Source organism: Patiria miniata, unplaced genomic scaffold (genome assembly GCF_015706575.1).
Source record: "Patiria miniata isolate m_02_andy unplaced genomic scaffold, ASM1570657v1 HiC_scaffold_5, whole genome shotgun sequence".
Taxonomy (NCBI): domain Eukaryota; kingdom Metazoa; phylum Echinodermata; class Asteroidea; order Valvatida; family Asterinidae; genus Patiria; species Patiria miniata.
In genome coordinates this window covers 8,350,033-8,365,997 of record NW_024037072.1, presented here as the reverse complement: position 1 = coordinate 8,365,997, position 15,965 = coordinate 8,350,033, and the positions used below count along the sequence as shown (strand labels likewise).

The 15,965-nt window shown below is 39.9% G+C and overlaps 1 protein-coding gene across 1 annotated transcript; it reads right to left on the bottom strand.

The window, feature by feature from the left end:
* Positions 1-248: 248 nt before the first annotated feature.
* Positions 249-15,955, bottom strand: LOC119740621 (zinc finger protein 729-like). Its single transcript, XM_038215982.1, has 5 exons — positions 15,875-15,955; positions 11,052-11,224; positions 7,890-9,772; positions 3,259-3,403; positions 249-2,151 (listed from the first exon to the last, which is right to left on the bottom strand). The coding sequence occupies exons 2-5, from the start codon at positions 11,183-11,185 to the stop codon at positions 375-377; spliced, it is 3,939 nt and encodes a 1,312-aa protein (XP_038071910.1). The 5' UTR covers positions 11,186-11,224; positions 15,875-15,955; the 3' UTR covers positions 249-374.
* Positions 15,956-15,965: the final 10 nt, after the last annotated feature.

The following is a 15,965-nucleotide window of genomic DNA, read 5'->3' as shown; positions in this document are numbered from 1 at the left end:
ATTAATGGACCTAAGACGTAATGACATCATGCTCTGTTTACACGTGCGTTTTCCTATGAGAGCCAGGTGGGATGCGTCCCACCTGGCTAATAATAGGAAAGCCCACATGTAAACAAAGCGTGATGTCATTATGTCTCAGAACTATTCCTTTGCAACAAAACTTAAAATGACTTTTGCTGTAATTTTCAGAAATGGATGGAGTTGGGGATTAGGAGTACGTCACCAGGTGCCATAATTTGGTAGTTTTGTTTTTTTGATGTTTGCAAAAGTTGTGTATTATCTGTAAGTTAATTGACAACCGAGTCTGTTGTCTGCAACATGAACAGTTTTTCGTTCAAGGGCTACTTTCTACTCCAGTCACTGTATTTTGAGATTTATGGAGTAGCAGGCAGTACTAGAGGTGTACGTTTTATACCAACTGCTGTGTTTTTAAATCCTTGTGACACCACACTTGTCATTCCAACATGAGCAGGTATTTCCAGACCACGCTCTGGGTTCTCATGCTGCGTTTTTATGTGCTTGTTCAACGAGGTTTTATAAGCAAACCATTTGTCACATTGAGGACATCTGAACTGCTTGACTCCAGGGTTATCATGACATACCAGGATGTGGGTTTTCAGCGTTGCATTGTCTCTGTACACCTTATCGCACTGTGTACATTGAAATGGCACTTCACCGGTGTGAATTAAGCCGTGACGTTTCAGATTGCACAAGTATCTGAAAGCTTTGTCGCAGAGGTCACACTGGAAGGACCGTTCCGGGGGCGGCTTGCGTGGCCTGTTGGGATTTCTCTTGTACTTCTCTCGCTGTGGGTTCTCATGCATCCTTGCGATGTGCTTAGGCAACGAGGATTTCTGGGAGAAACGTACGTCACAGAGAGGGCACTTGACTGGCTTGAATCCGGGGTTTTCATGAACTCTAATGACATGGTTTTTCAGCGTATGGTTGGCAATGTATTCTTTATCGCATTGTGTGCATTTGAACCGCTTTCTGCCGGTGTGCTTTGTGGTATGACTTCTCAAATTGCTCAAGTATGTAAAAGCGCTGCCACATATGTGACATTGGAAGGAACGTTCAAGGGGTGGGTCATGCAACTGGAAGGGCTTTCTTTTGTACTGCTCTGGGTTCACATGTTTCCTTTCAATGTGAATATCCAATGTGTGTTTTCCAGCAAAACGTTTCTGACAGTGAGGGCACTCGTGCGGCTTAACCCCCGGGTTCTCATGGCGTAACTTGTGCAATCTCAGGGAATTATAAGCTGTAAAGGCTTTATTGCACTCAAGGCACTTGTATCGTTTCTCGCCAGTGTGGACAACCCGATGGTCTTTTAAATGGCTGGGCATCTTGAAGCTACGGCTACACAAATGACAAGAGTAGGGGCGTTCAATGTTATGCACTTGGAGTTTATGGTTGCCCAGAGATGTTAAGTATTTGAATTTCTCCTTACACAAGTTGCACTCGTAAGGTCTCTCATCCACATGTGTAGCCAGGTGTCTCTGGTATGTATGCATCGTTTTAAATGCCGTTCCACAGGTAGCGCAGATGAATGATTGCTTCTGGTGCTTTTCCCGAGGTGGCGGGGCATGCTTTGGATGCATTACAGAAATATGCTGGGCTAATTTTGCAGGAATGAGATAGGTATGGTCACAGTATTTACATTGTAGTGACTCCTCTCTGCTGTGTTGCTTCATGTGATGGACAAGGTAACATTCCTGAGAAAACTTAGCTCCACACTCCTCGCAAGAAAATTCCTGATCTGCTACCTGATTAGGTTTTCTTTGATTCTTTGCTGGTCTACCAACAGTTTTGTGAACTTGTTCTTTTGCTACGGTCTTTTTTCGCTTTCTGCTGTTTCTACTGGTGATAACAACCTCTTCCTCCAAAACGTCCTCGGTATCATTGTAATCCGAGTCAGAGTCTGATATTTCTTCTTGGAGATCGTCTTGCTGATAAGAATCTACTTCACTGTTGACGTTTAGTTCATGAAATGCGCTATCAATGATGTTGTCGCTACAAAAGCATAATTTGACTTGAACTCCGATGGACACAGTTCTTGATTGCCGAGCTGAATCCAGAATTACATCTTGATTAGCATCTCCAAGCCTTGGCTGCTGTACATCAGTGTAAAGGGTAGTCACACACTGTTGAGATCTGGCAGGTCAAATGGAAAAAATATGGGAAGTGTAAATAAATTGCTGAACACAATGCACAAAGCACATTCAAGATAAGACTGGAAGTTTTGTGTAATAAGTCGGTTGTATCATGTCACAAGAAAAACTCTTCTTTGAGTCTATGTGGTTAACAATCAAACAGGGAAACAAAGGAAAAACGTCAGGACTCAGGAGACTGAGGGATTCCAATGGTTGGTTGGTGGGTGTTATGTAGCAGAGCTCTGAGTACTATACGAAAACAAAATTCCCTGAGTTTCTCTGATACTTCCCTGAGAAATTTTCTGAAACTCAATGACAAACATTTTCACTTCAATGAGTCTCACTGGAATTACAGGTGTCGTGTAGCACAGCAAATTGACCTATTTGCGAGTTAGCCACACCCCTTGGACAACCTTAAGGGAATGTTGTATGTTTAGTGTTGTTTGTCTCAGATTTTGTGCATTCCATGACCATTTGTATATGATGTAATTGGACGATACATTGTCAGTCAATGGAGAAAACTCGCCAAAAAGTTGGCAAAACCTTTCATTTTTCTGGGAACACTGGTCAGGGCCACCAGTGGGTTTTTGTTCCCGTGCCTGAAAAATATTTGACGTGGAAGAAGACAAGCAAGCACGAAACGATCGCAATACACCATAACACATGGCAATATACAATAAACCCAGTTTTGAAAATACAATTCATAAATTTGTGTATTGAGCTAGCATGGCAATTAACACGGAGCATTGCGTGCACAATTTTTTTCTCTGTGCGTGCTACGCGAGGATTTAGTTTCCGGCCTGTGAAAGGATGCAATGTCTGAGTTTGTTTTTTTCCAAAACACCAAAGAGTCTGAATTCAGGTAACAGCCTGAAAATTGGCATCCCAGAGTGATGTTTTCCGAAATTTCCTGAATTTCCCCCAAGTGAAAAAATGGAAACTCATTTACAAAGTTTTCCTTGATTTCCCAAGTGGCTAGGAATGCTGTGTAGGAGAACTGGTAGTGGTTAAGTACCCTGAACTTAATTTGAAAATTAAGAAAGACATATAGCAGTAAGTAAGTATCAATGGAAAGTAAACAAAATATGCAGCAGCAAACATTTCGTACCTGTGCTGCTCCTCTAAACCAAACAGATGTTTCAAGAAGGAACCGGGCGTCTTAAAACAGCCGGATTCTTGCAAGGCCTTGAGCTCGCTGGCCAAGATAGGATGCAGGATCATGCTGCCACTAATTACTTCCATGGTGACTGTCGCTCACTTTATCCACAAATTAAACGTCAGCAGAGGTGATAGTAGTTGTCGTTTTTGGCGATGGTGTAGTGTCGGGCCCGGTTCCTATAACTAAGGGAACAAAATCCACTTTAAAATTACCGACCAAACTAGTTGGAGACATTCTCAATAAACAGGTATGTCTTAGATTGAGGTAGACAGTAGATAGAGGGCAGGGTTTAGATATTTTTAAGAAAAATTTTGGGGTAAAATGACGATGAGTACAGCACGGCGACAACACGCAACCCGCAACCCAAAAATAAAGATGGCGATCACCGCGCTATGTACTGTGCGCAGGTACGGAGTGCTGAAACCGCGCAGGAAAATCGTGATTTCTACCCCAAGAAACTATTCAAAATTGCAAAACGGTTGTCATTAGAATTGAGAAAAGTCTGCTTTTGATTGAAAAGGTGATTTTTGAGCAATAAAAAACATTTTTGACCCTATTTTGATGAAAACAAAACAGGGGCCCTGTTGTGCGCTTTCTTGAAAATCACGCATTCTTAAGAATGCGCATGCACATTCTTATGATTGCGCAACTGGATCCTTGCGCAATCTTCGCAAAAAATAACTCTTCCAGATTGAGAGCACATTCTTAAGAATGCGCGACAAGATAACGGTGTCGATGCCGAGCACCGGCTGCGCTTGGCAAGTCTAGCTGCATCCTCGTTCATTATACTGTTGCAACGCAAGGTCACTTACTTAACGCTGAAAAGTAGAGTGGATATGAAAGTATACGCGTATTGGGGGGGGGGGGACCGGGAAAAAATAAGAGACATAATAATAGTGCCGTATTGGAAAGAATTCTGATTTTTGGGATAATAAAAGCGGTGGGGGGGGGGGGGATGAAGAATGAGAATGAATACTGTGACATCCCATAGTGCTAATGCTATTTCCCATTTAAATTGCCACCAATTAATTGTTCACACCCCCACCATTACGCCGCAGAGCTGGATTCTATCTAGTCAAAAGAGCAATTTTGGCAGCTTCTGGACATCGTTTTTTTTTTTTCGTGGCATGCATGATACATACAGGGACTTGTAACTTGTCTAGCCTAAACAAAGCACTTCCCAGACTAGTTCTCAGTCCTCCGTTATTACAAAACTTCCAATAGGCCTAGTGGGCAGAAAAAAAGCAATTAATAACAGGTTTAATTTGATTCAAATTAGGCCTATCGTAGTTATACGACTTACGAGTACAGAAGCATAGAACATTTTCTTTCCTCTTTATATGAATTATCTCCCTTTAAAGTTACCGCTAAACATTTCATTTAACATAATTATGACGTCGTGCAATGTTTGTTAAGATTGCGCAAAATTCATAAATTGCGCACGTGATCATATTCCCACGCAATAATAAGAATGAGGCTCAATCATAAGAATTCGCGCGCATTCTTAAGATTGCGTGATTTTCAAGAAAGCGCACAACAGCCCTACATACTGTACACTACTTACAAGATCGCCCAGTGAGATTTGCGTCGGTTGTAGCTGGAGTTACCCAGCCCTGAGTTTTATCATTGGGTTGTCTAATAGACAACCCAATGATAAAACTCAGGGCTGGGTAACTCCAGCTACGTCGGTTGCAACATTTTTTAGTTTTCCATTAAATCATGACCAGATGCTTTATTCCCTTTTCATCTTTGTCTAGGTTTTTTGTTAAATAATAAATTTCTCAGCTCAGGTATAAAAATTACCTCGGGCTTACCTCAGCTTTGTTGATTTCAAGCAGTTTCTGAAGACATGGAACTTGGAATTGGAAGAGACCGCGCGACCGTTTAGCGCGACGCGGCGTTTCTGCACTTCCTGCGAGAGCGCCCTCGCGTGAAACGCGGTAGTCCGTTTCATGTGTTTTCACATTTTTTTGGACTTCAAAGCAGAAGGTTTTTATGTTTCAAAGCAAGCAATAGAAATGCATCTGAACAGCATCCTTTTTTTTCAAGCAAGCACCTTTTTTCTTCAAATATCAAAACTTTTCAGAGGATAAAAATTGTGTTCAAGAGTAAATTCTCAGTTTAACTGGAGTGCAACACATTGATTAACACCTTATGTGTGATGCAAACTATTTTTATTTTCATTTGACTCTCAAAAGTCATTTTTTTTCTTTACCGTCTTTTCAAAAATAGAAAGGCTTACTGTCTTGCCATGGTTTACTAGTTACATTTTGTCCCTGAAAGTTCAAATCAAAGTAAATTGCAAACACCATCAATCAAATTATATTTTTGGTCTTGCACATGCACATGTTTATTTCAAACTGTTGTATTAAACTGAAAATGAAATTCAGAAGACCACATTTTGCTCATTACTAAAAAAAACAACACCCTTTCAATGCTTGATGTCATCCAAACATTCCTTGGAAAGAATGTTGTAACCTGATTTTTTTCTTCAAATATCACTGGTCTCAATAAAGGTCAGTCAGACCATTGCAAAAAAAAAAATGTTGAAAAGACATGAATATGGGACCGAGAAATATTACTGATTTTGTTTGGAAATACTTTTTAGAAAATTGTTGACTCTCCATAGACTTTGTACACAAGTGCTGAAGTGGCGTCTGGATACAACATTCCTTCACATTACTTTGACTATTCCAAAGTTCTATCAATAAAATGTACACGTATTGATATATTTAACTACATGTACACATATTCTCCATAAACTGTAGCCCCATAAATGTGGCCAATTTACTGGACTACCTCCGTAAATAAAGGCCACACTTGGAAAATGTTCCCAAAAATGTAGAACTTGTCAAATTTGGATTTTCACATTTCGACTTTATTTGTAGTTTATTTAGGCTTCAGAAGCATACTCACTCTCTTTATAGCGTTAGAAAATTAGTACCCCCTTTTTCAGACGTCTACTTTTCATGTAATTTTTTGTTGGAATTTAGATACGCAAACGAACCGAGAAATTACATGAAATATAGATGTCTGAAAAGGGGGGACCAATTTTTTATCACTTTAAAGAGGGTGAGTGTGCTTCTAAAGCGTAAATAAACTACAAACAAAGTCTAAATAAGAAAATGAAAGCTTGACAAAGTTCTACATTTTAGGGTACATGTTCCAAGTGTGGCCTTTATTTACTGAGGAACATGTAGTCCAGTAAATTGGCCACATTGTGGGGCTACATAAACTGTATAAGACAGAGAAATTTAAATGCTAAGAATTTGTGATCATTGAGACAAACTATGTAACTGAGAAACTTTAACTTCCCAGCCCAATTTTCAAAACCAAAATTAATTTCTTACCTCAAAAGTGCAAAAGAATATTCTTCCAAAAGAAATATATATACAAATTTCTGTTGGAAAATTAGAATGATAAACGATGCTCTTTAAAATTCTGTTCAATGACAACTGTACATGTAGAGTTTGCTAATTGCCAAATTTAGATACATGTACATGTATTTGCAATATGATTGTTTTTTTTATAGCAAGGGAGCTGCACTGCAATCACATCATTATACAAACACTAGACAAGTTTTGTTCATTAACCCTAAACCCCTAGGCCTTTTGGCTAGGATACACCCTCAATCCTTCAAAATCCTGCTCCATATACAAATTTGATACAGCCTCAATCCTCCATTCATATTCATTGGAGGGGTGACAACTACCTCAATCCTACAAAATTCGCCAACAAGCAGTGCAGGTGGTTTCAAGTAATATCAAGACCTAAAATTATGCATGGCTAAGCATAAACAACACCAGGTACAGCCTAAGACCATGACAAAGTGCATCCTTCAAAATCAACTCAAACACATTTTTTTGCCATACAGCCTCAATCCTCTGAATTCCTCACCTATGCAAAAAGGATTTGAAGGATTCGGGAAGATTGGGGTTAAAGCAATCTAGTAAATTATAGATTGTAGTTACTAAATCTAAAGCTAAAGATTGTAAATAATGTAGTTTTTTTAAATTGTAGCAACACGAAAAACTACAATAACATCAGATACACATTTGGTACATGAACATGTACATGAACCTCAACAATGACATCATGCAGCAACAAAATTCACTTAAAGGGAAAATACAACATTTGCAAACATCAAAAAATAAAACTACCAAATCATTTTGAAATACCTTGCTGGACTGTTGGTGAATGACGGTGTAAAGCATCCTGTAAAATCATGGCACCTGGTATACTGTCATTTTCAAGAAAAGTGGTATTTTTGTATCAATTTCCAACGCTGATCGGCCGATCAGCGTTGGAAAAAACTTACAATTCCCCAATATATGTAAACTGATCTGTTTCTTCTTAAATGGAGTCAGGGAACCAGACTACAGGAAAATGATTGTTTTTCTTGGTTTATATAGCACTTTCGAACCCAAAACCTCAAAAAAGTCAGTGTAACTATATCTGCCATATATTTCCAAGCCCCCAATTCCATCCATTTCTGAAAATTACAGCAAAAGCAAATGATGTATATTCCCTTTAAGAATAACGTTGTTTTTTTTTACTGCAATCAATGCAAGGGTTATTTTATATTCCAGCCTCGGTATTCGGAGACTTTTGTAACATAGCAGGCAGCACTAAAGGTGCACGTTTAATTGCAGCTGTGCTTTTAAAGCCTTGTGACACCACACTTGTCATTCCAACATGAGCAGGTATTTTCAGAGTATGCACGTATTTAGAGGGCACTTTTTCTGTGTTCTGTCCGTCGTCCTGCTCTGGATTTTCATGCTGCTTTTCGATGTGGCTTAGCAGGGCGGATTTGTTGGCGAAACATTTGTCGCAATGAGGGCACTCATCAGGCTTTATCTCAGGGTTTTCATGAAATCTCCGGATGTGGCGTTTCAGGGAATTATTGTCTCTGTACGCCTTATCACACTGTGTACATTGGAACGGCTGTTCCCCAGTGTGAGTTACGTAATGACGTCTCAGATTGCTCATGAATCCAAAAGCTTTGCCGCAGAGGTCACACTGGAAGGCCCGTTCTTCCGGGGGTACTGGGTTGCGTGGCTTGGCGAGCTTTGGCTTGGCGGGCTTTGTTTTGCTCTTCTCTGGCTTATTTTGCTCTGGGTTCTCATGTTTCTTTTTGATGTGGCTGGGCAGGGAGGATCTTTTGGCGAAACATTTGTCGCAGTGGGGGCACTCGTAAGGCTTTACCCCAGGGTTCTCATGGTATCGCAAGATGTGGATTTTCAGCGTATCATTGTCTCTGTATGCCTTGTCACACTGTGTACATTTGAAAGGCTGTTCACCGGTGTGAGATATGTAATGACGTCTCAAGTTGCTTGCATATCTGAAAGCTTTGCTGCAGATCTCACAATGGAAGGTCCGTTCTGGGGGTGGTTTGCGAGGCTGGCCAGGCCTTCTCTTGTACTTTTCTGGATACAGGTGTTTCCTCCTGATGTGGTCGTTCATCGAGAATTTTTTGGCAAAACATTTGTTACAATGAGGGCAGTTGAACGGCTTAACCCCTGGGTTCTCATGATACCTCAAGTTGTGGAATTGCAGGGAATTAATTGCTGTATAAGCTTTATTGCACTGGAGGCACTTGTATCGTTTCTCGCCAGTGTGGACAACTTGATGACGTATCAAGTCACTAGAATGTTTGAAGTTATTGTCACATAGATGACAAGGGTAAGGCCGCTCTTGGGTATGCATTCCTAATTTATGTTTGGCCAGAGATCCTGAAAATTTGAACGTCTTGTGACACAAGTCGCACTCGTAGGGTCTCTCATCTGTGTGTGTGCGTTGGTGTTTCCTGTATGTATACGCAGTCTTCAACGCCATTCCACAGGTAGTACAGATGATTGGATTCTTTGGAGGCTTGTCGCGCGGTGGCGGTGCATGCTCCGGATGCATGAGAGAAATATGGATGGTTAATGTCCATGGACTGGGATAGGTCAGGTCACAGAATTGACATTGTACCGTCGTCTCTTCTCCTCTGTGTTTCTTCATGTGATGGATAAGGTAACACTCGCGAGTAAACTTATCTCCGCACTCTTCGCAAGAATATCCAGGATGCGCTCCCTGATTAGGTTTCCTTCGATTCCTTGTTGGCCGACCAACAGTTTTGTTTACCTGTTTTCCCGTTACTGTCTCATTTCGCTGTTTGTTGTTTCTACTGTTGTAATCATCCGCTTCCTCAAATACTTCCTCAGTATCATCGTAATCCGAGTCAGAATCGGATAGTTCTTCTCGGAGATCATCTTGCTGAACTGAATTTAAATCACTGGTTACGCCTTGTTCACGAAATGCGCTCTCAATGATGTTGTCGCTGCAAAAGCACAACTTGACTTGAATTCCAACTGAGACAGTTTTTGGTGCTGAATCCAGGCTCACAGCTTGACCGGCGTTATAGTTGCCGAGCCAAGGCTGCTCGACATTAGTGAAAAGGGTAGTCAAGCACTGTTGTGATCTGAAAAAGAAAAATGAAAAAAGAAAGACTTAATTAAACTGAACTCTCTAGGCATTTTTGCAAGGATGTACCCTCAATCCTGCCAAATTCTCCAATTGTACGTAAAAACTGCATACAGCCTCAATCCTCCCAAATCATCCGTTATTTCTTGAATGCAGTCTTTGGAGGGGTGACCACTGCCTCAATCCTGCAAAATACTCTAGCAATCACTGCCAATATGTTGAGGCAGAGCCAGTGACATCCTGGAGCAGTGGGGAGGATTTCAAGTATATTCAAGGCCTGAATTTTTGCCCGGCTGAGCATTAACAACACAAGGTCTGCCCTAAGACCTTGACACAGTGAATCCTCCAAAATCAGCCACGCATTTTGGCATATACACTTACACTTACACTTAAGGTATGATGGGAATAGACCCCATATCCTTTTTGGCTCCAGTAGGAATCTAGATTATTCATTGTAGCAAAGCTGTCAACAGGACGATATACATGTACACGTAACCTCAATGCTGCAAAATCCTCCATTTTGCAAAGAGGATTCGGGAAGGTTAGGGTTAAAAAAAGCATTTTAACACAAATGTACTAAGCTCATTGAACTTTGCCTAGATAAAAAAAGACAACATGTAGTGGTACGTCAGTTTAGTGGTCATTGGCAACAGAGCATCATCAGACCAACTGCAAGGGGGTGGAGGGAGACAACGATTTTGTCAATAAGAATGGAGCCACAACTTTGTGGAGTGTCATGGCCTCATGCTCTGGTGTTTCAGAGGCAACAGTGACATGGGTTCGAGCCCGGGTCTGGACACTTGTGCCCTTAAGCAAGGCACTTAACCATTATTGCTTCGTCCTTTGGATGGGATGTAAAGCCGGAGGTCCCGTGTGTTGTGTAATGCAATGCACGTAAAAGAACCCAGTAACACTTATCGCTAAGAGAAGGGGTTTGCCCTGGTGTTTCTGGCCTCCTGGTAATACTTCCCTGTGGAGTCCTTAGGAGAAGAGCCAAGACCAAGAACTTTTTCTAGTTGCCAATCAGCCATTATGACCAAAAAGTGGGGGCTGGACACCATCTGACTATTAGGAGTGCTGTTCAAAGCGGACAATCTCAGACACTATAGGACACTAGATGGCGCTATTCATTGTAGCAAAGCTGTCAACAGGATGATGTTTTGCCAATAGGACAATGGTTTTACTGATGGATACAGGATGGGGTTATACCCCAACCCCCTACTCTAGCAACTCCAATGAATGAAAGTGTAAGAAAAAAAGCCTGTAGCATCTCATACCTATGCTGGTCTTCTAAGGCGAAAAGATGTTTTAAGAAAGCACCGGCCGAATCAAAACCACTGGATTCATGCAACGTCCTGAGCTCGCTGGCCAAGTCAGGATGCAAGATCATGCTGCCGCTGGCTATTTCCATGGTGACTGGTTCTCTCTTCAACTACATTTAAGTAGCACTCTGTACGAAAGCAATTTATAAAAGAATAGAATGGTGTGTTGTGTTAATTGAAATGGTATTAGAGATAAAAATTCAGCAAAATGTGAACGTGTTCCTTTTATTGAACTTGGGAAGAACACACAGATATGGCATGCTACGGTAAGACTTACATTGGGTATACTCGACTGGGGCTAGGGGAGAATCTGACCACTCGTTATTAAGCACAAACCTTGGGTCTGACTTAGTCCGAGTAACTTGGACCCAACTTATCGCCTTTTTTAACATTTGGACATGGTCTGGCGATAGTCGCCAGACCATGTCCAAAATGTTAAAAAAGGCGATAAGTTGGGTCCAAGTTACTCGGACTAGGTCTGACTAGGGGTTGAATATTTTGCAAGCAAAGCAAGTACATGGTCATGTTAAAAAAGTAATTGTGGTTAAGATCTCACTCTCTCAGTTACACTGAGCAGTGCTGGTATGCCTTATCAGGTCAAATTCTCCCCTTATCCCACCTTGATGAGCCCAACTAACATGACTAAGGCTGATGCTATGCTGCAAGCTTCATTTTTTTTCTTCAAAAATGCTGGACGAGAAACTACTTAGTTTTTAACTCCGTATTATCATTTAATATGTCAAGTTAAACTTTTGACACATGAAATGATTGTACATACCATTATCTTAAACTATACACGACGCTGGGAATCCATGTTTGGAAACCGCTTCAGCGATGCTCAATTAAAAAAACAATTTTTTGTAACAGTTTTCTTCACTATCACAATTTTAATCAAATCATTCTTTTTGTTTTAAATTACAAGATTTCATTTTCTTCTTTGTAATCCACCTGTCCGTGGCTTTGAAAGAAAATACATGTAAAAAGGGAAATGAATAAGTTTGAGAACCATTGATTCGGTTGATTTGAATAATCATGATACAGTCGAACAACCAGATCCTAAGATTAAATACTATAATACACTCAGTATAAACATTTAACCAGCTGACCAGAGGGCAATTCCACGGTAACGGAAGGACGTTTTCACTCATTAAACAAAATTTCAAATGTGTGTATCACAGACATTGTTCATAGTTACAGCAAACAAATGTCACAATTGTATAGCTATAATGCTACTTTCATTTTCCACACTTTTGGGGGGCATGAATGCCTCCCGTTTATGAATTATGAATATTAATGAGGTCGGTAACGGAAGGACGGTAAAACGGACAAGGGTTTTCCAACTTACTCGCGTTTTGCGTAAACTCTGTGAATTTTATGGGGCAATTATATTTTAAAGGTAGGAAATGGAATCCCTGAAGCTTTATCTATACTATACCGCCTTTCATTTGACTTTAAGTGTTTCGGTAATATAATTACAACGTTTTAAGCAGATTATAATTTGGTAACGGAAGGACGGTAACGGAAGGACAAAAGGTTTACTCAATTATAGCATGAACAAAATGTGAATTTACACTAATTATACAAGTGAAACAAATTGCTGAAATGTGTAACTGAATGTGAAATCAACAGTATGCAGACCTGGCATAAATAATTATACCCAGGAAACTATTGAGATAAAGATAGAAGCCTGCTAATTAATGATAACAAAAGAAAAACGAAAACAACCCAAAACACATAATTCACGAACACAGGACTTCTACAGAAATAGACTTCAAACCCATCACCGCAATCCTTAAAAGTTTAAATACGCAGTATTTGAACTCTTGAGTATATTGGTTACATGTTCACCAACAACTTTTAATAATAATACCGGTAGGTTCAAAGGTTTACCTAAAGGGTGGGGGGGGGGGGGGGGGCGACCAGCCTACATGTACATTTAAGGTAGAAACATCTACCGGTAGAACTGATGGCTTCAGTTAGGTGTTGCTTTTAATTGAACTCTAAAATCAATGTTTGAAATCAAATTACAATGATTTAGAGTAGTAACAATTAATTTATAAACATCCAAACTGAAATTGTTAACTTGGGCATAATTTGTCAATCCTGCACCTCACATGTCTTACACATGTAAATTGAATGAAAGTGCCTCACAGTACCGGTACTTTCTGCCATCTCATTTTTGACTTAATTTGCTTCTGGAATGGCTTTACAGAATTCGTATCTTTCTCTACTGTCCATGAATGCTGATGGAAGCAACTTTATGATTTGATTTTCTGCAACAACTCCATACATGTACAAGTACTGGTACATCGGCATATATGTACATGTACATTGTACATGTTGTACATGCCTGTGCCTTCCTTTGTAATAAACACCTTGCCCTGCTTATCCCGCTTTTGTGAAGGTGGGTCACATGAATGTCCTTTCAATGCTCATTATACATGCATGTATTTGCAGTGATTTTCATTTTTCAAACATGAGCGCAAATGTCGTAACATTTGATAAAAATACGATTTGTCCTTCCGTTACCGTCCTTCCGTTACCAATTTTGTAATTAAAAAACGAGAAGTACAGCAGTGTCAGTTATAATGTCATATTGAAGGCCTACCTAAACTTGCTTTGCACAATAACTTTCAATGCATTCATACTGCAAGTTTTAAAAATAAATTAAAAATATGTATTTATTCGGTAACGGAAGGACATTTTCGAAGGCTGAAATATTAGAAGTCACTGAAGCGAAACAAATTACGTAAAATGTTAAAAACAAGTTTTAGTCGGTTTTTCAAGACCAATACTTTCTCATGACAGAAACTGATGGCATTAGTACATAATTTTGTGTGTCTATTGGTAGAATACTTTCATATCACTATTAATCACATTTTTAGGATTAAAACAGGATTATTACATAATCCTATTTTTTGGTACTGAAATGTATAAAAAATTAAATTCCGACTTCAAATCTTGAAAATATAGACTTTTAGCTTTCATTTGATGCCAAATTTGTTTAAGTCACATGTATTTGAATTTGTTGGTGTCATGTCCACTTTGGTGTGGAATTGCCCCAGATGGTTCCGTAACGATAGCAGTAGAAAATCATGATAATACGGTGGCCGTATTAAATGATAGCTAATGCGTACATTAAATTGCAGAAAATGCAGGCAGATTTAAACAAGTCATGCATTGCAAGTTGAATCGCAATCCCCTTCACCAAGTTCACCAAATCCGCAAATCCACGAAGAATTTGTGACCAACCTAGCTCAACTGGTGTAGCCTCGGTATTGTTGGTGTGCTGTAGGCCTACCTTGGTTTTTTTTAAGATTTCGTTCTTTCCAATTTTTGCCTCCATCGTTTGTCAATGTTGTGCCCATTCTTGAAAACCACGCATTCTCGAGAATGGGTATGCACATTCTTGAGAATGTGCAACTGGATCCTTGCTCAATCTTGGCAAAAAATAACTCTTCCAGATTGAGCGCACATTCTTGAGAATGCGCGACAAGATAACGGTCTTGTCGATGCCGAGCACCGGCTGCGCTTGGCAAGTCTAGCTGAATCCTCGTTCACTGATTCTTAATAATTATACTGTTGCAACGCAAGGCGCTGAAAAGTAGAGTGGATATGAAAAGTATACGCGTATTGGGGGAGGGGACCGGGTGAAAAAATAAGAATAAATAAGAAAGAATTCAGATTTTTGGGATAATAAAAGAGGGGGGGGGGGGACACGTAAGAATGAAGAATGTGAAGAATGAGAATGAATACTGCGACATCCCATAGTGCTAATGCTATTTCCCATTTAAATTGCCACCAATTTTATTGTTCACACCCCACCATAACGTCGCAGAGTCAAAAGAGCAATTTTGGCAGCTTCTGGACATCGTTTTTTTTTCGTGGCACGCATATGATACATACAGGGACTTGTACTTGTCTAGCCTAAACAAAGCACTTCCCAGACTAGTTCCCAGTCCTCCGTTATAACAAAACTTCCCATAGTGGGCAGGAAAAGCAATAATAACAGGTTTAATATGATTCAAATTATCGTAGTTATATGAGTACAGAAGCATAGAACATTTTCTTTCCTCTTTATATGAATTGTTTCCCTTTTAACCGCTATACAATTCATTTAACATAATTATGTCGTGCAATGTTTGTTAAGATTGGGCAAAATTCATAAATTGTGCACGTGATATTCCCACCCAATCTTAAGAATGAGCGCTCATTCTTAAGAACGCGTGCTCGTTCTTAAGAATGGGCGCTCATTCTTAAGAATGCGCGCCCATTCTCGAGAATGCGTGATTTTCAAGAATGGGCACAACATCAATAATGTCCTGAAATAGATGTAGAATTACGTGGATGGTTTTTGAACTGCCAAAAACTTGCCTTGAAAATTGGATTTAAGGTCTCAAATTTCGCAGGTGACATGCTTGCAACTTAAGCATTTTGATGTATGTGTTGTGTGGGCATTAATTAGCCGAATGGTGAGTAAAAAAACGTCAGTAGTAATTTTGCACGTTTTTATGCACTCACAGCCCCAGTCTGGCATGTTCCTTGCTCTCTGACTGAGTCATGTCAATTGTCATGTCAGTCTTCAGCGGTTGTGTACAAAGTCTATGGAGAGTCCTAACAACAAAATTGGAAATGTTTCTCAGTCCCAGATTCACAGTCGCCTTCATCATTTTTCATCATTTTTGCAATGACTGACCTTCATTGAGATGAGATATGAAGAAAAAAGTGGTGTCAGATTGCAACATTTTCCCCTAGACTTTGATAAAAAATCAACTCACCTTTTTCGCATTCGTTTCGCATTCGCAAGTTCGTTTTCAATATAGTGAGTCACAGCGCCCTCTCGTGATTTCAAAACACAAGAAGCCGCAG

Coding starts and splice junctions, on each gene's coding strand:
- LOC119740621 (XM_038215982.1), bottom strand. CDS start 11,185: ATGGAAATAGCCAGCGGCAGCATGATCTTGCATCCTGACTTGGCCAGC. Junction 9,773..11,051: donor GCCTTAGAAGACCAGCATAG/GTATGAGATGCT, acceptor TTTCTTTTTCAG/ATCACAACAGTGCTTGACTA. Junction 2,152..3,258: donor GGTTTAGAGGAGCAGCACAG/GTACGAAATGTT, acceptor TTGACCTGCCAG/ATCTCAACAGTGTGTGACTA.